The sequence below is a fragment of the Nyctereutes procyonoides genome, unplaced genomic scaffold, assembly GCF_905146905.1.
Source record: "Nyctereutes procyonoides isolate TBG_1078 unplaced genomic scaffold, NYPRO_anot_genome, whole genome shotgun sequence".
NCBI classification, from domain to species: Eukaryota; Metazoa; Chordata; class Mammalia; order Carnivora; family Canidae; genus Nyctereutes; species Nyctereutes procyonoides.
This window is the reverse complement of record NW_026575131.1, coordinates 55,742,395-55,766,107: the sequence shown is the minus strand read 5'-3', so window position 1 is coordinate 55,766,107 and position 23,713 is coordinate 55,742,395. Positions and strand designations below refer to the sequence as shown.

Genomic DNA, 23,713 nt, shown 5'->3' with positions numbered 1-23,713 from the left:
TCTAAGCACAACTGTTTTTAAAGAAACCCACGGAGCGTTTCTGGAAAGGAAAACACGACTGTCCTCCGGCTGCGGGGACATGTGTCATGTCACTCGCAGGGGTGAGGCTGCTCACGCAGGTCCCTCTCTGCCCTGCCCGCCCTGCTTCCTCTGGACTTCGCACTCCGAGGCCACAACCTCCTCCCGCAGCCTCTTCCGGAAGCGCGGCCCTGGCCTGCTCCTGGGGGGTGGCAGCGGCTCCATGCCCAGGATCGTGTGGATCTGCCGGAAGGCCAACAGGCGCAGGGCGTGCTGGGGGCAGAGAGCCAGTCAGGCCACCCGCGGCCTCCCCTGCCGCAGCCCCGGCCCAGCCCACCGCGGGGACAGGGGCTCCAGGGGTGTCCTTGACAGCAGCCTTCCACCAACCACAGAGCCCAGGGCACACTAGGCGTGAAGAGGTGTGGGGGGCTCGCCGGGCGCTGATGGCAGGACGCTGCCTGGGAGCCCCTGGGGCATCAGCCCCTTCCGGCCTCCCCGCAGGGACCCCAAATACTGCCTCTGCTGTTGCCTCTGATCCAGAGCAACTTGGCTCTTCCTGTCAGGGGCAATTCGTAAGTGCCAGGCCCGATGCGGTTTGTGTGCCACTAGGAGATCTTCTTATAAATAAACTCGCCGAGGAAAGGGAAACCACAGGCGGGGGCTGTGCTGGGGGTCAGCTGAGCTCGAGGCCATGGCTGGGTATTTTCACAGCACAGGGAGGGGGGCCTAGGGGCGCCCAGGGAAGTCCCAGCCAGCAAGGGCCCAGGTGGGTGCCTCGTCGCCATGGCAGCCGGGCTGTCCTGCTCCTGGGAAGGGTCCTGCCACCTGCAGGCCACCCATCTCCGCAAAGGGAAGGGGGGGAGGGAGAGCCCCAAACCATCTGTGGAACCACCAAGCCCTGCTGGGACCTGGGTGCCACCCTCCGCCTGCTGGGGCTGGACTCCACTCAGAGCCATGTGTGCCGCAGAGACTGGCTGTCCTACCTGGGCAGTGGCCGTGAGGTCCTCGCGCTGCTGGGGGGTCATGGACTCGAGGGTGTCCCTCTGGTCTCTCTCGCAGGGATCCTGGAGCCCAGGCCCATCTTGGTGAGGGGAGGTGGGGGCAGTGATGGAGAGAGCACCCTGGTGAAATACTGCCATGGCCACGGGGCCATGCGGGGGCCCAGGCAGGTTCCAGGGGGTCCGCCCCTGCCCTCCCATGCACCTGTGACTGCAGTGACATGAAGGGCCCACAGGACGGGCCCACAGCATCACTTCTCCTCTCTCTTAACCTGCCACCATCCCGCAGCACCAGAAGGACCAGGAAACCCCATTTCTGCATCTAACACCTCAACGTTGCAGTGGGTATGGGGACGCCTTCAGCACCCATAACATAGGCCGCGTGAGCACCTCGGCGTGCAGCCCACTGTCCCGCCGGTTATTTCCTTGGGCAAGATTCCCCGGGCTCTCCCGACACAGGGGGGCCCCTGAGAACAGGGCTGTGCGGCCCCTCCCGCTCTCCTTCGCAGGCGCCGTCCTGAGCCTGTGTAAGCAGCTCCCTCTGCACCTGCCACGTGCTCTAGCGTTCTGGGCTCCGGCTGGTGGGACTGACCTGGCAGGAGTGTCCCCGAGGCCACACACTCCAGGACACGCCTCATGCCGTCCCCAGGGCTCAGGTGCCCACATGCGCTGCTCAGAGCCTTCTCCACCAGCAGCTCCAGGGCCTGGGTTGCGGGGACAGGACAGACACTGAGGTGTAAGAGAGTGCTTGGGCCGCGGGCTCCCACCCCAACAAGAGCCGACCCTGGGCCGAGAGGCCCCCCCACCCCGCCCAGCTCTCTGCCTCTTGCCCACCCTTCCCCGGAGCCTGGCCTCCTGCCCCCGTCACACCCTCTGTGACCCTCCCGCATTTAGCCCTCTCAGAGTGGACCCCGTGTCCACCCCAGGGTGGTGTAAAGAGCGGTGCCCCCCTGGACACGGCGGGAAGTGGAGGTTGGGGAGGGGGCACGAGAACCCTGGTGGCTAAGGCCCGGGGCTGGGCGTGGGGAAGGGCTTCGGGGGCAGAACTGCAAGTAGAAAAACTTGTCCCCAAAGTAAACGAGGGAGGGACAGACTCAGACCCGCCCTTGGGTGCAGGGGTGTGGCGCGATCCCAAAGGAGGGTGTGAGGCAGGGAGTAGCCCAGAGAGGGCAGGGGGCTGGGGGTCTCGCAACACGGCACCTCGGGGCCTGGGCACACGTGCACCCCGTGGTGTCTTCTCCCCGCTTCCCCACGATGGGCTCCAGGGTGACTGCCGGGGGGTGTCAGAGGAGGGAGGGCGCGGGCCAGGCTCCTGTTTTGTGTGCGAGGCAGTGGGTTTAAGGTGCTCTGTGGCAGGCCTCCCCTGGTCCCAAGGGACCCCTGAGGCATGCCCCCCATCCACCTTCCCTGGCTGCTCGGGCTTCAGTGGGCCCCTTTCTGAAAAGCCCAGCCCTGGGACGGGGAGCATCTGTCTGGGACAAAACGGGGCCCCTGGGGATGCCTCACCCAGTCTGGCAGGGCGCCCCACGTGGGCACACGCTGGCAGAGGTCACGAAGGACCCTGAGGACGATCACACACGACTGCAGGCCGCTGGCTCGAGCCTTTGGGGGAAGAGGCGCCCGTGAGCTCAGGGAGCCAGCTGTGAGGCGTGGGGAACAAGGGCCGGCCCGGGGATGTTGGCCAGGAGACATGGGCCGACGCCAGGCAGGGAGCCGCCGTCAGACGCTGCCCTTCATGGTTGTACTCAGAGCCCGCTCTCCTGCATGGTGGGGCAGACCCACGTGGCCCCCTGCCCCTGCCCCCTGACCTGGAACCACTTGGCGTGGCGGAGGGCAGCCAGTGACTGCAGGCACTTCTCTGGGCTCAGGACGTCGTCGGGGTTGGGCTGAGGCACCTGCACTCCTTCTAGAAGGAAAGGGCATGTGGGCACGGTGCCCCTACCCCTCATCCTGCCCCCTGCCTCCCAGGGCCCCAGACCGGCCACCTTCCTCCAGACACTGCAGGGGCCAGAGACAATCCTCTTCCCCTGTGGTTTCGAGGGGAAACTCCAGCCCCCAGTCCCGTGGTGAGCAAATTCCACATCAGGTGGAAAACGATAAATGAAGCCAGATTTCCAGACACTTCCAAGTGCATCCCAACAAGGGAGCAGGAGGGTCAGATTCAAACAGATGCCACCGCTGATGGCAAAGGCCCGGCGTCGGGGAGACACCCTCTGACTGCTGCTTCACACGCGCCCTCCTCACCCCAGGAGGCCCCGGTACAGAGGTCAGCAGTGGGACCCACGTCACTTGTGCATAGATGTCCCCACGGTGGGTGTCAGGCCAACCGCTCTCTCAGGCAGAGACGGAGGCGGCAGGGGTGTGTGCGAGGAGGGGGCTTTTGACACCCCCTCTGGTGACCGCCAGCCAGGGCCCAGACACCCCTGGGGACGCAGGGGACGCCCTCCAGCCTGCGCCGTTAGTGGCCTTGGGCCGTCCACACTTCCCGACCTGCCCCGTCTGCCCCTTGTTTGTGTGCTGGAGCAAAGCCTCATGGGGCCTTCAGCTACAATTTAATGGTGGTTTATCCCCGAGTTTATTTTTTAGATGAATGTGACAGCTGGTAATGTTTTCCACCAACAGTTCAACGGTGCCACTCTTAAAAAATTAAAGTGACAAAAGTGAACCGATTTAAAGAACAGTGTGAGACGTTCGGGGTCCTCAGCTCTGACAAAACAAGCAGAAGGGGCTTTAGGAATGACCGGAGCTTGGGATGCCCGGTGGCTCAGCATTTGAGCGTCTGCCTCCAGTCCAGGGTGTGATCCCGGGGTCCCGAGATCGAGTCCCACATCGGGCCTCCTGCAGGGAGCCTGCTTCTCCCTCTGCCTGTGTCTCTGCTTCTCTCTCTGCGTCTCTCAGGAATAAATAAACAAAATCTTTAAGAAATAAAAATAAAGGAACGACCAGCTGTGGGCCCGTGTCTGTCGGCAGCCGCCCTGAGGCCCAGCTCTTCTCCGATGGCAGCATCCAGGGCTGACAGAAGAGCCAGGGGGCCCCTGGCTGCAGCCCCCACCCCACCCTCACACAGGCAGATGCTGCCCTCAGCCACCAGTGAGTGTGGGGAGCGGGTGGGACGCAGGGGCCCGGCCGCACCTTGGTCCACGGAGGAGTCCTCCCGCATCAGGGGCGAGGTGACACACACAGTGACCTTCATCCTGGGCTCCTCACAGGAGGAAATGATGACGCTGTCTTCAGAGTCAGAGGAGACCTCATACTTATCTTCTGTCACCATCTGTGAGGTGCAAAGGCAACAGGAGTCCGTGTCACTGCAGCTGAGAAGCACAGGGAGACTAGCAAGGATGGAGTCGAGTGACAAGTCCCGGGCTGGACGTCTGGAACCTCCAAGGGACCGAGACATCGCCCCCACCCTGCGGGGGCACAAATATGTAGCAATGCGTACAGATAATGGATCCTACGTGTAGGTACCTTCATATGTAAAGAATGCCCACAGCTCAATAACAAGATGAGCAATCCAATTAAAGAAACAAACTGGTGAGTAACCTAACAGGCAGTTTGTGGACAAGAAACAGAAAGGACCCTCTTTACACAACAACACAGGTTCCTCCCATGGTGAGAACGAAGCAAATTAAAACTATAATGAGGTGCCATTGTCACCCGTGAGGACAAACCTCAAGAAGTCTGAGGGGCAGCCTGGCTGGCAAACCCCTTAAGCACCCATAAACTGCTGGCAGAGGCTGATCTGGAGACATGCACCAGAAGCATCTGGCCTCACGTTGCCCAGCAATTCTGCCCCTGGGAGAAGCTCTCACATGCATACAAGGTCATCTCCTCGCTGGTAACACAGCGCACCGGAAACGGCCTGACTGTCCAACTACACGGGCGGGGCCCTCAAGTGATGAACGGACAGCAGTGAAATGCTCATCGGCCACACGACACGGCGACGCTCCTTAAGCAAGCTTACGCAACTGGACCCAAGAGGTGCTGCCCAGTGAGAACGGCAAGACCACTTAGCGGGTCTAACAAGCTCCAGGGTGGGCATACCAGGGAAGCGTGGGGAGAGCCCATTCCATGTCCTGCCTCCAGGCAAGACCCAGGCGCCCTCTGGCTCTGGTCGCCACCCTTACCTGCCACAGGGGCCCAGGCACAGCCCCCGCCTCTCACTGGGGGGGCCCCTGAGCCAGCCACCCTCACACGCAGGGCCTCCGGGGAGATTTCACAACCGAGGCATGTTTGGTGCAGCGCCCACTGCCCCAAGAGGCTTTACTGCGCCCCTCGCCTTGTTTGGGCAGGGTGCTCCCGAGCTGGCCTGGAGCTTCAGGCAGCCGTGTCTGCACCCCTGGACATGCTCCACACCCCAGCTAAGCCGTCTGGCCCCCACCTGGCCAGCACAGACGAGCCCGAGTCAGGCGGTGGGTTCAGATGCTTCCCCGTCACATCTCCACGTCTTCGTGTGGGGACCAGGGAGACCACGGCCCACCTCAGGGTGCCTGGGGCCTGCAGCACGGAGCTGTGCACCCAGCACCCAGCGTCCATCACCCTCTGACACCACCTGCATATACGCCTGAGGCCACTCTTGGCCCTGAAACGCACCCTCCTCCTGCCCGCTCCCGTGTTCTGCTCAGGGCCTCCTGCTGAGGTGGCTCCAGCGGCCAGTCCACACCGCTGGAGTGGGGCGCACTGCCCATGACCGAGGCCATCCTTGTGGGGCTGCACGTGAGCCATGCTTGCACCCCTGCAGTAGTGAGCTGGAGACTACAGTGAAGGAAACAAGTATTTACCGATTTACTTAAAGATTAACTATGAGAGAGAGTGAGTGAGCTTGAGCCCACTCATGTGGGCATACAAGGGGCGGGGGAGAGCAGAGGAGGAGGGAGAGGGAACCTCAAGCAGATCCCCTGCTGAGCACCGAGCCCGTTGCAGGGCTCGATCCCATGACCCTAGTATCATGACCTGAGCCTAGATCAAGAGTCCGACGCCTAACCGGCTGAGCCACAGAAACGAGTATTTACGTGGCCAAGTGGGGGCACGTCACTCCTCTGCTCAGAACCCTCCTGTCTTCCCACTTCCAGGGAAGTGGTGTGATCCAGGCCCCCGTGTGCTCGGGCACACCTGCCCCGCGGCCACTGCAGATGCAGGTCCTTCTACAGGGAACACTGTAGAAGGGTCCCCCACCTTTCAAGGCCACCCCGGTCTCTAGCTCCTGCCTCGAGCGCTCCACCCCATCGGGACGCAGGCCTCCCACCACCCCGTGTGATGTGCCTCCCCGCTCCCGCCAGTGCTCCCTCCTTGGCATCAGGCTTTCACTTCTTTACCGACACGCTGGAGGTTAGCTTGCTCTCGTGCTCCCTGGTTGTGCGTCCTGACCAGAGTGGAGATGTGCCGGGTTCTGCGCGGCCCCCATGCGGGATTCTCCCAGGATCGGAGGCTGACACACCAGGAAGGGCCCCTACACACACACCCCGGAACTGATTTTTTTTAGCCTGAGATGATCCATTTAGATCACAAGGCCACCTCAGTCCTCCCGCAATTGTTTCTGGGGAGAAAGTCCCAGGAGCCCAGGCCGCCTCCCGCTGGCCCCAGACACCGCTCTGGCTGCCCCAGCACAAAGGGCCCCGTAAGGTTCTCGGCTCCCCTTGCCCCCGCAGTGGCTGGTAAGTCAGCACTGCCGCGACGGGACGCTGTTGCTGGGACTTACCCTGAAGTCACCTTAGGAAGGAACCCCGGCGTTCCTCCCCCTCTTGTCAACCTTTTAATGAAAACAACCTGGTTTGCGTCTAACAGCCAAGCCTCTTGTTTCTTAGAACCGCGTGGAAACAAGTCATCCCGCCTGGAGCCCACGGGCGGAGCTGAGGCTCTTACCGGGATCTGGCGGGGCAGCTGCTCCGAGATTCTCCGCAGCAAGGCGCGAGTGGGCTTCTGCGAGCAGAGCAGGGTCAGCTGCACCGTCCTGTCTCCCCGCAAGAGGAGGCCCTTTGCCAGGAGGCCAACCCGCATCACGCCCTTCAGGACCCGAGCTGAGGAGGAGCCGCCGCTGCGAAGACAAGCCCACAGAGGTGTGAGACCCGCGGGGCTAGGGGGGTGGGGAGGAGGCACTGCCGCCGGGGTCCCTGGCTCCAGCACTCACGGGCTCCTTGCCAAGTCTCTGCCTCAGCTTCCGCACCTGTGAAATGGGCACATGCCCCGGGGACAAGGCTGCTGGGCTGCACGTGCTCAGTAAGGGCTGGCGGTTGTTACTCCTTCCGGATAATCTGCACTCTGACAAAGGCCCCCAAAGGCCATCCCCGTGGGCCCTGGTCACCGGCGGGCGCCACCCACACAGGCCCTTGGCTGTGTGTCCCCTCCAAGTGTCTCTGGGGTCACGGCACCCCCACCTCAGCTCCTTGGCTGGGAGGCCTGCCAGGTGCTCTGCCGGGAGCCTGCCCTCTCCCCTCAGGCCCAGGTCCCGAGGCCAGGGGCGCCCCACCTGCAGCGGCCTGACGCAGGTCCCTGCTCGGCCCTCTGAAGGCCTGGCCTGCTTGCTGCCGTGTGAACCTGACTACTGCCTCTGCCCAGCGCAGCCCCTCTGCAGGTGGGGGACACACCAGCTTCTCCCAGGCCGGCTTGAGGCCTCCCAGCCGCCACCCTCTCCCTCGCGGCCTCGCTGACTCCCTCCGTGGGCCTCTGCCTCCGCCCCTCACCAAATCACTGCCTCGGCTCAGGAGCTGCCACCCTTTGGTTTGACACTTCTTGGGATAGGAGGGGCTCCAATTTTTACAAATCCATTTATGTATTTCTTTTTCTTTCTTTTTTAGGTAGGCTCCATTCCCAGTGAGGAGCACAGTGCAGGGTTTGAACTCACAACCCGGAGACCAAGACTCAGACACTTAACCAACTGAGCCGCACAGGTGCCCCCACTTATGTATTTCTTGTTGGTTTCTGGACCACAGTGCGCTGGAGCCCAACGTGGCCAGAGAGGCCTGGGCCGAGAGGCCACCAGCAACACGCAGATGGGAGATGGCTGCAGAGGGGCCGAGGTCCACGGAGGGCAGAGCTCGGGGGCAGGTGGTGGGGGCTGCAGACACAGAGACTCAGAGCTCGCCAACCAGTCCGGATCCTAATTCATACCCACTGTAAAACAAAACCACCCCCAAACCCACAGTCTGACCTCTGTGGGACAACAGGAAATTTCAACCCTGTGTATCTGACGATGTTGAAGGATTGTTGTTGAAATATAATGGCATTGTGGTTTTGTTAAGTCAAACAAGAGCCCTCGCTGCTTAGGATGGGCTTCTGGCCTCTCAGCTCCCCTCTGAGGGATCAGCTGGGACAGGCACCAGGCGTTCCCCAGGGCTTCACCGTGTGTATGTGACAGGCCCTCCACAGTAAGCGAAAACCCCCAAACACGAACACACTCTCTGCCCCCAGCTGAGTAAATGACTGTCTACTATGATCCCGTGTAAAGAAGGCACATCCGTGTTTTTGAACAATGACCTAACACGTGACGTGACATAAATGTCAAGTGAAAGCTTAAAATGGGGTCAGGGCGCCTGGGGGGCTCAGTGGGTGAGGTCTGCCTTCCACTCAGGTCGAGATCCCGGGGTCCTGGGATCGAATCTCGCCTCGGGCTCCCTACTCAGCGGGCAGTCAGCTTCTCCCTCTGCCTCTGCCCCTCCCCCAGCTCATCCCTGAGCACTCTCTTAAAATAATTTTTTTTAAAAAGACCAAGGTGAGTTTTGTTCTTCGAGCACACAGCGGCTGCAAGGTTTAGGGGAGGCTGACTCATGGCCGTGGGGCCACACAAATCTGCAGGTCCTGAGCTGAGCATGGTGGGCGTGCGCACATCCCCAACAAGCTGGAATGGGACTTTGCCCTCTTGTACGAGGACGCCCGTGGGGAACAGAAAGCGCGTCTCTTTGCACCCCTGCTTCCACCAGCACTCGAGGTGGAGGAAGGGCACTCTCCTGGGGGAGGCCCTGGAACCCGGGGGCGTTTGTGTCAGGATGACCCCCTGGAGCTCACTCATGGGGGGCACACATGCGCTTTCCTAGGGCACAAGTCTGCAGAACAAGAAGCTCCTGAGTGGCACCCGCCAGATGCAAAAGGACCAACCCTGTGGGGGTTCCTCTTGCAAGTGTGTGCAGTGTCCGGAACAGGTCGAGCACAGGGACAGGACGTGCAGTGGTGGGTGCCAGGGCCGGGGTGGCCAATTTACCAGGGCTGGATTTCTGCATGAGGGGGCGGAAAAGCTCTGGAAACAGATGGTGGCAATGGGCACACAACCCGTGAGTGTCCCCTGTGCCGCTGGACCATACGCACGAACGTGGAGTACTTTAGCCTCATACAAACAACTTGAAAAGGAAACGAAGCCGCCACTCGGAGAGAAAGGCCTTGGAAAGGCAGACTTCCTTCAGATCACAGGCAGCGGGGCCTTCCCACCCACAGTCACAGCGACCGGAATAGTGACTCACGCGGGGGCGCTCCAGGGCATCCTCCCGCCAGCGGGGGTGGGGCCAGAGGAAGAAGAGGGTCAGAATCACCCTAATCTCCACTTCACAGAAGAGGAACAGTCTGGTTCGCCCTTCGTGAAGTACATTTCTAGATGCACCTTCCGTAGGAAATGCCAGTTTGGGGAATGTTCTGCCCACGGGTGGAAAGCCCCAGAAACTGGGGCGAGCTCAAAGCCAATCAGGGTGAGGCTGCCTCTGCCCTCCTGCCAGCCAGCCACGTCCCATCCGGGACCCTGACCCTCCCCACTGGGGGGACCTCCCTGCCCCGCCAAGTCACCCCGGGGCCCTGGGAACGGAGAGTGGCCCCCACTACCTGTGCTCACCACCCGCATGCTCCGGGCTCTGGGAGCTGTCCTTGGCCAGCGTGTCAGACACCAGCTTGAGGGCGCGCTCCGAGTGGGAGACGGCCTTCTGGACGGCCAGGAGCTCCTCCTCCGTGGGGTAGATGGCGGCGTGCTTACACAGGATGTGCCGGTCATCGCTGGTCTCCCGCCACGTGGACTGCAGGGCAAGGCATGCACGTCACAGGCTGGCTGCGAGGCCCCAGGCGCCCGGTGGGCAGGCGACAGGAAGTTAGCCCTGCTGAAGCACAGCACATGCAGCAGAAGGCCACAGGGAACCCCGGAGTCAGGCTGGCTTCGGGGGTGACAGGCAAGTGGCAGCAGGGAGCCAGGCCAAGGGAGGACAGGAACCCATGAGGCGTGGAACAGCGGGGATGCGGGACTGTGTGGGGCCAGAGGGCTCCCCTTTGGTGACATTCTTACATTTCTGAGCCAGAGGCTTTTCAGCCAACTCAGTGGGGCTCTTCCCCTCAGCAAGGTGGGAACGAAGGCTCCCATCCAAGCCTAGGCCCAGCCTGCACGGACGGACGCCAAGGGCTCTGGAGGGAGGTGGTGGGCCGGGCCTCGGAGCCGAAGGAACTCCCGTGGCCAGTTGTGGGGCCTGGGCCTGGGGCTCCTGCAGGTGACCGGTGATGGGGTGGGCAGGCTATGGCTCTCAGGCCCTGCCAGCTCCCACCCCCGGGCCCCTCTTAGGGGGGTTTCAGTTCAAAGTCATGTCCCTCACCCTGGAGAACTCAGGTCCTAGCGAGGGCTTGAGAGGGTCACCTGTCTGCGGGGCCTCCACCGTGGGAGGCATGATGGCACCAAGACAAGGCCACCACCCACCAGAGCTGAGCCGGCAGGCGCCCCTGGCCTGCTCTTGAGGGAAGGAGGGTGCTGGTCAGGTGATGGGGGTCCAGGGTGCTCATCCTGGGCCTGGGGCCCCTCCTCCAGGCGTCTCCTGCACAGCTCGTGGCGCCTGCCGGGGAACCAGGGGCGAACAGGGTACTCAAGTGGCTGTAGGCCCCACCGGCTGGTCACATCAGAACCACACCTGGTCGTGGGGCTCAGCAAGGCTGGCGGCTCCAGGACCACCAGGGAGGGTCTCAGCTGCCCGATGGGGCCCTGAGAGCCCAGGAGATGGAGGCAAGGTGGGCTGGGAGGACACAGGCCAAGGGCAGCAGCTGGGGAAGGCAGGGGCGGCTGCAGCCCCCGGTATGTCCAGGGCTTCGTTCCCCAGCTCAGCCACGGCCCAAATCTTCCATCAATCGTACACTAGGTCAGAAAAGGCTTCCAAACTGCTCCAGATGGTGAAGGGGGACATAACAAATGTGTGTGTGCTCAGGGGACACCAGGATTCAGGGGGGACGCAAGGAACACTAAGATTTAGGGGAGACAAGAGATCAGGACACAGGAGGTCAGAGGGACTCTGGGGAGAGAGGGAGACACAGAGCATGCCCAGGAATGGGGGCCCCGAGCACCTGCCCCGTGGTCACGGGGGCTGCGCTGTTCCGCATTTATTATGTGACAGTAGCACAGATCCTCAGTGTGACCGTCTCCCCCAAGGGTGGTGTCCCCTGCTAGCCTCTCAAGGGTGAGCACCCGGGTCCTCAAGCCTGAAGCGAGCAGAGGGTGTTCGGGAGGGTGGGGGCGGCCTGGCAGGGACCCTACGCACCCCATCCCCACGTACCAGCGTCGCATCTCCTCAAGCCGCTTCTTGGTCAGCTGCCTCTGCTTCCTCAGCCTGGCCTCCAGGAGCTTCTGGGTTCTGTGGCTGGGCTTCAGTGCAATCGGAAGGTCGGGGTTCACTTTTTTCTGAAAGTGGAGGAAGGGCCGTGAGACAGGAGACCTTCGTTTCCATGAGCACTGGGAGCCCCAGGAGCCCCCATGCCCACAGCCTCCTGTGCTGACTCAACAGTCGGGGCTCCATCCCACAGAGTCCTAAGGCTCCTGGGACTGGGAGCCACAAAACAGGGAGCTTCCAGGGGGAGTTTGCCCAGCAGACACCCGGGTGCGGCCACCCAAGGAAGCAGGGCATTCGGCCCCACCTTGAGACACTTCACTGACCCTGGATGGGTCGCTGCAGAGCCAACCCCAAGTGCGTATTTCTAATCAAGCAAATTCAGTAGAAGCACCATTTGTGTGAAATTCGGCAATCTGAGTTTTCTATACTGTTGCAGCTTCTCTCTTCCTTCATCATCCAGAAAGTACAGCACTGTCTAGGGAGCACTCACTGCCAGCAACGGTCCACGTGTACACGTCCCCCCCAAGCAGGCACATCCCTCAGCTGCAAACAGTGGAGTGAGGTGCCCACACATGCCACCCCGGGGACAGACCCTGAGCCCACGACGCTCAGAGAGGTAACCAGACACAAGAGGCCCCACGGGGTGTGAGTCCATGTGTGTGACACGTCCAGGACGGGCTCCTGCACGGATGGGGAGGGGGCCCATGGAGCAGTGTGTGCAGGTGACTGCTAATGGGGATGGGACCTCATTTCGGGGTGATGGAATGTTCCGGAACTAGAGAGAGGAAATGGTCACAGTGTGTGATTATACAGTAGTAAAAGCCATGAAACCATACCCTTTATATGGGCAAATTGTGTGGCGTGTGAGTGACGTCTCAATAGAGCAGCTAGAAAGGAGGGGCCCTGTGAGAGAGCCACTCATGTGTGCTGTGCACAAGCTTGCTCGTCACCCATGTGCACACGTAACAAGACCCACGCTCTGCAAACCTGTGAGAGGGAGGCTGAGGGGGGCAGCTGACAGCTGCGCTGGCTGGGCCCATGGGGCACAAAGGCCCACAGGCCACCCCCTTGGGTGGGAAGTGGAGTGCACGGACGAAGGCCCCACTGGCGCTGGAGGCCCTCAGCACCTGTTGCCCAGGGCCCTCGGAGGACTGGCTCCCTGAAGACACTCAGCCTGGACAGCCCAGCACTCCTGCCACATCTGTGGGCCCGGGTCACATCCTCCTGCCCCCCAGGCTCCCCACTCAGCCCCGCACGCTAGCTGGGGCTCCTGGTAGAAACCAGAAGAGAACACAGACGCTGAGAGCCTGGGGATAGGAGGCGGCATCTGTGAGCCCATCCCATGTGCTTCGAGGACCCCCTCCCGCAATAAGCGGGCACGGAGTTTTACCACTAAACCTTCCTTGGCAGGAGCTGAGACACCACGGGAGACACAGCTAGTGCTGGGTCTCCTCCCACGGTCCCCAGGCAGCGGGAATGAGGGTGTGGACACCGCCTGACAGGCCCATGGGGCCTGGAGCTCCCGGCAGGGGCTCAGACTCAGGACGGGGGGCCAGGGCGGGGTGCGGGAAGCCTGGCCAGTCAACCCCACATACCTTGTACTGCAGCCGATGTCGCCGTCCCCGCACATGTGTGTCCCTGGCCGTGGGGTCGCCAAAACTGCACTCACACAGCCTGCAGTGGAACCGGATCACCTTGCCTTCCTCATTGCACACCTGAGACACACAGACCTGCTGAGTCGGCTGCTGCCCACGCAGTGTGTCTAGTCCCCGGGCAGGGGGACCCCGGTCCCCTCAGGGGCACTGAGCCTCCCCCGGAGGCCCTGATAAGGGACAATGGAGCCGTCCAGGCCTGCATGCTGGCTTCCTGCCTGCCAAGAGGCCTTCAGGGGAGCCAGCATGTCACCAACGCACCCTCCTGTGCCCTGGGTCTCCCCTGCCTCCACCCCCTTCCCCCACCTCCGTCCCCACCCCAGGTGCAGACACCTGGGGCCCAGGCCCTGTCCTGCAGAACTCCTGCCTCTGTTCTGTGGCGAGTTCCACCCATCACAGGCCCTTCCGTGCTTCCTGCAGCTTTTATGCACCTTATCTCCTCCACTACTAAATGACGGGGCTTCCTACGGCAGGACTCCTATCTGGTGTGGTTATTTTATAAGGGACAGAACAGAAGAGGCTGAATGGGTTGAACAAAGAGAAGAAATGGTGATGCTCACACACTCCCTTTCAGCCACTGAGGGGGAGCCTGGGAACTATGGAAGCGGCCAGTGGAGGCGGCTTCCAAATTGGGATCTAGAAGGCTGTTCAAGGCAGACCGTGCAGGGCCACTGCTTGGGCTCTGGGCATCTGGGCGATGCCACAGAGGCCACACACCAGCTCCTAATGCCAAGAGTCCTGTGCCTCTGTCTCAGGCCTTCCTCCTAGGGTCTGAAACCTAGTGCAGGGACCTTCCAGTGAGTTCTGCAAGATGGTTCACTGAGTCTGCCCGTGGACAGATGTGTACATGTCAGATGGAGAACTGGGGTGCAGTCTTAAAGCCTGACCCCTGCCAGAGTCCTCTACCACAGCCCAGAGGCAGAGCAGGGTGCACACCGATGGTCCAGGGCACGGCAGCTGCCTGGCAGCGTTACCTCTTCCACGTAGCCTGGGCCCACTGGCTGCGCCTCACAGCTTCCAGAAGCTTCTGCAGAGCCTCCTCGGGTGGGTGGATTTCCAGGCCTGTCTGGTATGGGGTGTGCCCGCTTGCCCACTGGGGGTCTGCTGCCTGCTGCCTGCGGCTTGGAAGGCCCTGGAAAGAAAAGCTGGATTGCTCATGACCTGCTCCAGCGGGGAACCAGGGCCGGCTTCTGTTCTGCTAGTGTGAAGGGTGGAACGCCATGCAAACCGAGGTCTCCTACTGCCCATTCACCCCCTTGTGACATCAGCCAGTTTGGTGCCAATCTGAACACATCCACAGGGCGGCCCTGGAGGCAGGCCCCTTGCCAAGGAGCCCACGGCCACACCAACTCTGCAGCCCTTGGGTCCCGAAGATGGAGGTCCTGGTGGACCCAAGGTCATGGTCAACTGAGCCCCGTGAGGCAGAGTCATTGGGCCTCAGAGGGGAGACGTGTCTTGTTACCACACTGCTCTTTGGTTTGGTCTTCGATGTTGTGTGGTGATTCAAAACACAGAGCTGCTGAGGCTTAAAATAAGTCCTCCTCCCCCTTCCTGGGCAAGGCCTGGAGGTGGAGAGCAGACCTGTCGGCCAGATCTGAGTCTGAATCTCACCTCTAAGAGCTGTGTATGAGGGGGCCCAGGGCCAGGTACATGACCTCACCTCACCTCTCTTTTTCCCTCTGCAAACTAGGATTACGGCAGAACCTACTTTCCAGAGTCATGGAGGGCAAACTGGTCAACGCCGTGGACTGAGCATCTCACACGCGACCCTAGCTGTTAGCCACTCAATCTGCACCACCAGGCAGCCTTTACTGCCCGGGCCCCCCCAGGGGAGGTGGGACCACAGGTGGGGGGCCCAGGAGCCCACTTTAATCTCCCCAAGACCCACATAACTCATCAGAGCCTGCTCTGTTCACCTTGAACACTGGGGTGTGAATCATGCTGTCACCATGCTGGCTCTCAAGGGTGTGGCCCAGAGGTGGCCGGGATACGGGAGAGGCCTGCCTCTCACCATCCCCACCCTCCATCCAGAGCTTAGTTCCTCTGGAAAGATGTGATGGCTGTATACATACACACAAGTTAACGGGACAAGCACTTCTGTGAAATTCCAGCATGAGGAGTGAGTCAGGGCACGGGCATTAGGCTGTGACACGCAGACATGTACCCACACACGTGGCCTTCAAAGCTGGTCTCTTGGCTATTGCTGGCTTGCTCAGGGTGCACATGCTGGGGCCAGCAGGGGCTGTGGGCTTGGCAGAGGCCGTGGAAGGACTCTCCGTGGTGAGGGGGGCTGGCTTGCTGGTACAGGTGGCCTGGGCCGAGCTGGAGTCCCCTGGCACTGGTTCTATGGCAGGGATGGGCTTCCCCAGCTGAGTGTGCAGCTTGAGGACCTGGAACAGACCCAGGCCCCCTGTCAGGGCCACCTCCAGGTCTGATTAGACCTCCTAAAAGAAGAGCACCTGGGTGGGTGTAGGAGGCAGGCAACCTGGAGAAAGGGGGGTGCAGGTCCCATCCCAGGCCCCAGGGACATGCCTTTGGCTCCCAAGCATCACTTCCTGCTTCCAGGCCCACTAGTCATGCCCCGGAAGGACCTAGAACATCTCAACACCCTGTGCTGCTGACATCCACTGCTCTGTCCAAACGGCATGGTCTCAGCTGAAAGACAGAGCTGTTTTTGGCATCCCAAGCAGCAGCCCTGTGCCCACCCCAGATGGGTACAGGGACCACCTGCTAAGATGTATGACGGTCCACATGCACGGATACACTCCATGTTCCCTTGGGACTGTGCATCCCTGTCCAGGGACACGGATTCACGTAGGATTTGGTGACACCCTATTCTTGGCATCCCGGCACCCCCCTCAATGCATTTACTACACGGACTACCCCACCACCTGCAATATCTTTGCTGACAACCACCTCAGCCCTGGCTTGGGTGCCGCGGCTCTGACACTTACAGCTCAGACCTGCCTCCTCCCAGAGCTGGCTGCAGGATTCCTTGGCCCCTGGAACAGCCCAGCCCTGTTGGGTCCCAGCTCTCTTGCTGCAGCCCCGCACAGCCAGGCCTGTGTACCCACTCTTCCCACTCCTCTGCTTGCTTGCTTCCCTTCCCCCAGGTATCTGCTCTCTTCTTTTGTGGGCTTTGTGGGTTTGCTCAGGCTTCTGAGAGCCTGCCCTGGCTGGGCTGAGGACAAGGCCCTTGAGGAGGGGAGAGGAAAACACAGGACCTTGGGCAGGTGACCTTGGGGTGGCCCAGCTGGCAACAGGAACTGGAGGAGGGCCGGCAGCGGGACAGGGCAGGAGCAGAGGCCCCAGGGGCAGGAGGTAGCAGAGAGCGGGTTCCGTGTGGGCCCACAGACGGGGGCCTCCCTAACTCTCCTGCCTGTTAACTATATGGCGCCAGACTGGTGTCCCACCAGGCATTCCTCGTCCTGCCTTCAGGGCACACCCCCTGCAAGTGAGCATTACCTAGCTGGTTAACAATACCTTTTGGGCAGGGCTGCTGCTTTTCAAAAAGCTCCCTCTGGAGCCCAGCAAGGGCAGACCCCCCAGGGAGAGAGGTGGGTGTCTCTCTACCTTCTCTAGCCAAGGGGATCCCACTGAGTTTCTCATAACCTGACATAATACAGGCACTTTAAGGCCACAGGAAAAGGTTGATATTAACATAGTAATAAATATAAAAAACACAGATGTTAAAGAATCTCATACCCATTAAAACACTGCTATCAAAATTGACATGGGAACTTGACCATTTTAATTGTATTCATTTGATCTACTTCTTTTTAAAAAGCAGAACCCCAAACTGAACATGCAGTGTGACCTCATCTGTGTTCCAACTCTCGTTTCCATAAGCAGGTAAACATCCCTAAGGCCCAGAGCAGTCTCCCCTGGGGTCTGGGAATGAATGAGGCCTCGATCCAGGGGGCGGGTACAACTTCTAGAACATCCCAAGGAATGCAGCTGCATGGGCCCCACAGGAAAAGCTTCCTGTCGTGGGCAGCTGCCCCCTGGGAGGCCACCGTTGTGGGGGCATGAGGGCTCCTACCTTCTGGTGCCTGGCCCCCCGGATGTGAGCAGCGTAGGCTTCTGCCCCCGTGCATGACACGGCACAGAGGCTGCAGCGCAGCTGTGCCTGCACCCCGCACGGGATGCCGTTGGGCTGCGTGCCCGCCTTCTGGGCCGCCTCTCTCTTTTTGTGCTTCTGTCCCTCCAGGTGCTCGCGGTAAGTCTGCAGGCAGAGAGTGAGAGCGGCCTGAGAGGCCCGTGTGTGCAGTTCCGTGATGGGGGAGACCCAGGCCTCCTGCTCCCCTCCCTCCGTTCACTGGCCACCCAGACGGTTGTGTGCCACTTTATTAGACCTGGTCAACAGGCCAGAAGCTCAGCCTGAAAGACATAAGTTTTCTTTCTCTTCTCGGAAAATCAATGACCTTCTTGAGTTTCAGGGGCTACTTCAAAGGAACATGCTGGCTATTTAGAATCTGACCTCAAGAACCACACAAGACATGCTACCAGAATCACACAGGGCACACTTCCTTGTCAGAAGGCGGCGAACACGCCGGGGGGTCTGTGAGGGAGGCTGCGTGAGTCACCGGCCTGTGCGTGCTGCACCAGCGTGCCCGAAATATCTGATGGCGTCTGGCAAGTGACCAAGCTCTTACGGGGCATTCCAGACTCCCCTCTGGGAGTCCTTAAGATGAGGCCAGCTGCAGTAAGCATGCTCTAACTGGGCCTACTCAGCCACCTCGCCAAGAATCGGCCTGCCCTGGTGACATGGGCCAGTGACACAGGCCAGTTCCAGGGCAGATGGGAGGCAGCCAGCAACAGGAGCAGGAGAGGAACTCTCTGGAGCTCAGGAAACTTATGAGCATTTACCTGAGCAACAGAACACACACGCACGCACGCACGCACGCACCCCCCAGGTAAAGGCCTGTGGGGCAGAGAAAAGCCTGGAAGGACTCCATGGTGCTAAAGGGAAAGCCGCTGTAAGTACAGCAAGTAAGGCAGCTCCGGCCTGCTCCTACATGAACTACACCAGTTAACCCTCACGACTTCGACCATCTGAGGTCTAACTTCTGGCTTCATCACTGTGGCGAGTCTGAGTTCCTCAGTTCTGGGCCCCAGGCCTCCCCCTGACACATGGAGGTGGTGATGAAATGACCTACAGGACGTGGGGCGCAGAATCTGAAGCTCAAAGTAAGAGGAAACATTTGCAACTGTCTTTCTGCCACCAGGCCTCCCACCATCAACATGCATTCAGTGTGTGAAGACAAAGACCAGGAAAGAGGCCTGTCTGGTGCTCCTGCAGCTCCAAGGACTCCCCTTGGCCACATAGGGGACCCACAGTCCCCATAGTCCTGGGGGCCCCATAGTCCACTGGGGGCCACTGAGAAAGGCCCTCAGGACACCCCGAGACCAGGTACCAGGGACGAAGCCCTGCACATGTAGCAGATGGGAGTGAAGGGCCGGGGGTAGGTAACTGCTGGGAACACGCAGGTCCCCGAGGTGGCGGCGGCAGATGCAGGGGCCCACCCAGGTGCTAAGTCTGCACAGAACAAGATGCACACACATGTACACATGTGCACGACAAGCTGCAGACATCTGAATAAGGAGGATGGGTCGCATCAATGTCACCACCCTGGTTGTGATACTGACTGCAGCCCGGAAACTGGTGGCCTTGGGGAAGTCGGGGCAGGGGGTACAGGGACATCTCTGAGTCATTATCTACACCTGCTTCTGAACCCACAGCTTTCTCAGCAAAAATTCCAATTTCAAGAGAGCTATTAACCTTAGCAAAAAAGCTGGCATTGACAAGAGCTCAAGTTTCTGTGGCACATGGCACGTCCAACAGGTGCCAACCTCGCAGCAGGCATGTGTCCCCCTCGTGGGGGAGCGCCCCACACTCGCTCAACACAGTGCTGTGCAGGGCCTAGAATTAGGAGTGGAGGCTTGTGTTTGGCAAGTGAGAGGACCCAAGAATCGCAGAGATGCAGAATAAAAATCCCGCAGAGAAGTAAAGACAGGAGCAGAGAAAACTAACCTCCCCTTAATGAGCACGTGTTTTACAGTGGAAAGAGCGCACAGAAGTTTCAATCAAGAGGCCTGTAAAGAAAGCAGGAGGCAGGAAAGGGCCCCAGCCTGGCCAGGGAGGTGGGGGCTGGATGGGGGTACTGGGGGCTCCCCATGCACCCCGATAGCCTGCCATCCTGGAATCTACGCACTCCTCCAATTTCCAGCTTTCTCTCAGAGTAATAAAAAGAAAACAAAACTAGCATGAGGTACTCTGTGAAGAGGGAGCCCTGGGGTCTGATGACCTCAGACTGCGTGAGAGCTGGGTTATCCGTGAGTGTGGCTGCGGGATCTCCCTCTTAGACACCGACAGGCAGACACAGGCAAGCACACACTGGCCTCCTTAGGTGGCCCTGCAGCGAAGGCACGCCACCCCCAGGCGCCTCTTGGAACTGCGTCTACCGGACCCATCAGGGTGCGGAAGAGGGGGCCCTGTCCGTCTCTGCCTACTCAGGCAAGGGAACCCCCAGACCACGTTCCCACCGCCAGCAGTCAGTGCTACTACGCCTGCCCTCTGTCTTCCACAGCACACCAGAAAGGCAACTCTGACGTGCACTTGACACTGCCAGTTTAATAACAGGCCTTTTGGGGCAACGACCCAGATGTCTGGTTAGCCAGGTGGGGGAGGGGGCTCTCCCAGCCCACAGCGGGCAGGACGGTCCCCAGAAGGTCTTCTGGGCCTGCTCAGTGGGGGTGGATGGCAGCTGACCTGAGGACCAGCGCAGCTGATCTTGCAGATGTCACAGTAGTGAAGCGGGGGCTCCCTGGGGCCGCCCTTAGGTTTCGGCAGTTTGGGGGGAGCCAGTAGCTTCCCAGAGAAGCTGCCGGCAGAACTGGCACTGGGACTGCTCCCTGAGCCGCCCCACAGGGAGCCTGGGGGCTCCGGGAATGGGAGGGGTGGCAGTGGGGGGCAGTGAGGACCAGCCGCCGAGTGCACCGCTGCTTCATAGCCCAGGTAGCTTGGTCCTAGGAAGCAGAGAGAAAAAGGAGACAGGAGGATACGGGTTGGTTTCAAGGACACTATTAGAAGTATGGCCTGTGCCTGCACGTGCCCGGAAGCACGTCTCACCTGTGTCCGGGGCAGAGGTGGGGCTGTAGGAGGTCGGGGTGTAGGAAGGCAGGGCAGAGACAGAGGACTCGGGCAGAGTGCTGGTCGCCAGCGGGTAGGTGTAGTTCTCCATGCAGCTCGAGGCCAGGGTGCCGGGTGGCTGCCCTGCCTTGGCCATGGCCGCTGGTTGTAGGGCTTGGCTGTCCCCTCCGCTGGGCTGGATGGAAGTTCCTTTAGTCCCTGCGGGGCAAGCAGAGTCTCTCTGCAAAGCCACCCTTTGGAATGACCCCCAGCAGACAGTGGCGGCCACATCCCCTGTGGCCGTGGCAACTGGCTGCCCCAGCCGCTACTGCCACACCACCCTGGAAGTCTAATAAGCTTGGCCGAAGGTCAGAGCCCCACTCTCTTCCATCTCTAAACTCCAAGTCCTCAGCAGAACTCACCTCCTTGGAAGAAACTGGTTAGCGCCCCTTCTAGTTCTCTCTCTTTCCTTCCTGCCCTCTCTGTCCTACACCAGCCCCACCCCCCGGCCGGGAAGATAGCCCTGACATGCACGGGACCCCTGGCCCTCCTCTGAAGCTGCAAAGTTTGAAGTGCGACTTCGCGGCAGCTCCTGGCACCGTAAGGCCAGTGCCTCCTTGCAGAGGCCCACCTGGCTGGCAGAGCGTGGCGGTGGCTGGGAGCTGCGGCTGGCTGGAGGCAGGCAAGTGACACTGTCCGTCCTCGTAGCTACCGTAGCTACTGGCACCTGCCGACGGTCCGTAGCGGTAACTGTCCTGCAAGGGTGTTACCAGAGAGACACAGAGGAGGGGAAAGCCCCTCAGGGCAGGGGTGAGGGCTGCCCTCGCTCGCCCCACAAGTGGCACACGTTCACATGGTTCCTGAGCTCCTGCTCTGAACTGGGTCATTTCAGGAGCTGGGGACACACTGACCAGTGACATGGACACAGCTGCTCTCGTGGAACTGTTAACATCTGAGAGCAGACATGCTCTGAGGAGTGCCTAGCTTGGTGACAGCTCCTCGGAGGAGCAGTACAGGCAGCGCACATGTGAGCCAGGGCTGGCACGCGGAGGCAGCAGGTGGGCTTGCCGACCAGAGGACGGTAAGAGCACAGGGCTGTGCACACGCCATCTGGACAGGTGGGGCCGGGGGCTCGAGGAGGGTCTGGGTGCCATGCCAAGGGGCATTCGGGCTGTTGCGTGGAACAGGTCAACATGCAGGCAAGGACAACAGCAGAGGCCAGGCAGCGCCCCGGGGGTGGGTATGAGTTTAGGGGTGGCCTGGAGGGAGAGTTTCAGATGCAAGGGAGGGAGGAACAAGGCAGAAACAGGCAGTGTGAGCTTTGCAAGCTGGGCAGCCCATGGTACCACCCGCTGACGTCAGGGGTACATGTGGTGGGGGGCAGAGGCTCGGGGGTTGGACCATGCCCAGCTTGGGACATGTTGGCAATTCCAAGTGGAAATGCAGCAGCCAGATGTCTAGGCTCAGAGCTCTGAGTTGAGGAGATGGCATCATCAGTGCCAGAAGTGCCCTATGAGCACAAGCTCATCCCCTGCTGCCTGTCAGGGGCAGGGACAAGAGCAGGAAGGTAAGTCTGTGTGTGTCCCCATTTGTCTGCCACTACGGGCTGCCCAGCGCGCATGCCCACTCAACGTTATCCGTGTCTTCAACAGTGCTAGCCAAAGAAAGGCAAGGCTGATACCTGGTAGGAGGAGGCCATGGTGGGTGCCAGGGCGGGCTCCTGGGGCTGGCTAGAGTGGAGCTGGTACCCGCCATATCCCGCTGGGGTGACAGGCCCGGGTGGCTGGGTGGCTGCAGGGAACGGTGGGGTCATAGTGGGACGCATTCCAGCAGCGGGGCCCGAGGCGAGGCTGGCTCCAGCGGTCGGGAGGGGAAAAGCCATCGGACGCTGGGCGCTAGAACCACAGATAAACAGGACAGCTGGTTGCGTCAGATGAATTCTAAGTAACACTACTGTGGAACACACCCTAAGTTCCATCAGACCCTGGGCGTCAGCTGCTCTGGACGCCTACAGTAAACCCGCCCTTTCTGTGACTACTAACGTTTGTTAAGACCTTTCTAGGGCAGCAGGCTTGGGTCTAAGCACTTTCCACAAGTTAACACAATGTCCTAACAACTCAGTGAGTCAGAGGCCCTCCTTGTCCCCACTGACAGGAGAGGAAACTGAGGCACTGTAAGTGGCAAAGTCAGGCCCTGAGCCCGTTGGTCAACTTCTCAGCTCATTGGTGTGGGCAGCAAGCTTTTTCTGGACATCAAGATTCTTTAAAGCAAGCTGGCCTTGGGATCCCTGGGTGGCGCAGCGGTTTGGCGCCTGCCTTTGGCCCAGGGCGTGATCCTGGAGACCCGGGATGGAATCCCCACATCGGGCTCCCGGTGCATGGAGCCTGCTTCTCCCTCTGCCTGTGTCTCTGCCTCTCTCTCTGTGTGTGTGACTATCATAAATAAATAAATAAAAATTAAAAAATATATATTTTAAAAAAAAAAGCAAGCTGGCCTTGAATGGAATTTTGTAACTGACGGACAAGTGGATCCTGGATCACCCCCCAACCCCGTTATTAAAATACAGATCAGTTAACACGAAACTAAAAACTCGTCACCAGAACTCATTTTATCACCAGTCTGCTCTGCAGGCAGCACAGCACCTCTGTCTCCTCCTCCACCTCCTCATCACAGAGGCGGTGCCAACTGTGTCCATCTGTCTGTCCGTCAGTCCCGTTTCTGGATGAGGAAATCTGTGAGGACCATGACACAGGGCAGGTGCTTGATTTGGACCTAGATCTTTGTGACCCAAGCGTCCCTCACTCTGCTAAATAGCCGTCACCGAGGAGATGGTCCTCGAAGGTGAAAGTCCATCTGTCTGGGAAGGGCGTCACCGAGGCTCTCAGCCCCGTACCAGTATGGGTCACATAAAGTCACCACAAACCCTGCAGGGGACGAGCCCGGTGTGCACATGTGGTTTGGGGCAGGCAGGCCCAAGTACAAAGGGACCGCAGCAGCGGTGCTCGTGTACCCTCGCACATGTTGTAGACCAAAGCCAGCCACACGATGGCTGCCGAGCTGCCCCTGTCCCTCTAAGTGGCTTGCCGCCCAGCTGGCACAACGTGGGGAGCGCTCTCCAGGCCAAGCACAATGCTGACGGTCAACCACACAGAGTGAAGTGCCAACGCTGCTCACAGGAGCTGGGGGCCAGCAGAGCCCAGTGCCTCACCCCTGCCGGGCGCCCGTCCACCTCCTCACTGGCTCCGTCCCCCTGGCAGCCAGAGCACAGCATAAACCTGTCTGTGTCACCCTCCTGCTTAGAACCCTCCAAGCCTCCGAGATGTGGCCCCATCCCACTCCTGATGGTCACTGTTCGAATGTCAC

General features: G+C 60.3%; 1 protein-coding gene across 1 annotated transcript; it reads right to left on the bottom strand.

Annotated features, from left to right (window-relative positions):
* Positions 1-22,163, bottom strand: ZFR2 (zinc finger RNA binding protein 2). The gene is made up of 18 exons (XM_055344367.1): positions 22,032-22,163; positions 20,982-21,105; positions 20,351-20,569; positions 19,991-20,247; positions 17,261-17,443; positions 15,383-15,608; positions 14,193-14,350; positions 13,162-13,281; positions 11,513-11,637; positions 10,669-10,801; positions 9,816-10,003; positions 6,876-7,047; positions 4,149-4,287; positions 2,825-2,922; positions 2,523-2,618; positions 1,609-1,720; positions 1,002-1,099; positions 1-291 (listed from the first exon to the last, which is right to left on the bottom strand). The coding sequence occupies exons 1-18, from the start codon at positions 22,161-22,163 to the stop codon at positions 112-114; spliced, it is 2,760 nt and encodes a 919-aa protein (XP_055200342.1). The 3' UTR covers positions 1-111.
* Positions 22,164-23,713: the final 1,550 nt, after the last annotated feature.

Coding starts and splice junctions, on each gene's coding strand:
- ZFR2 (XM_055344367.1), bottom strand. CDS start 22,163: ATGACCCCACCGTTCCCTGCAGCCACCCAGCCACCCGGGCCTGTCACC. Junction 20,570..20,981: donor CGCCACGCTCTGCCAGCCAG/GTGGGCCTCTGC, acceptor CTTGCCCCGCAG/GGACTAAAGGAACTTCCATC. Junction 14,351..15,382: donor TTTGAAGGCCACGTGTGTGG/GTACATGTCTGC, acceptor TTTTCTTTCCAG/GGCCTTCCAAGCCGCAGGCA.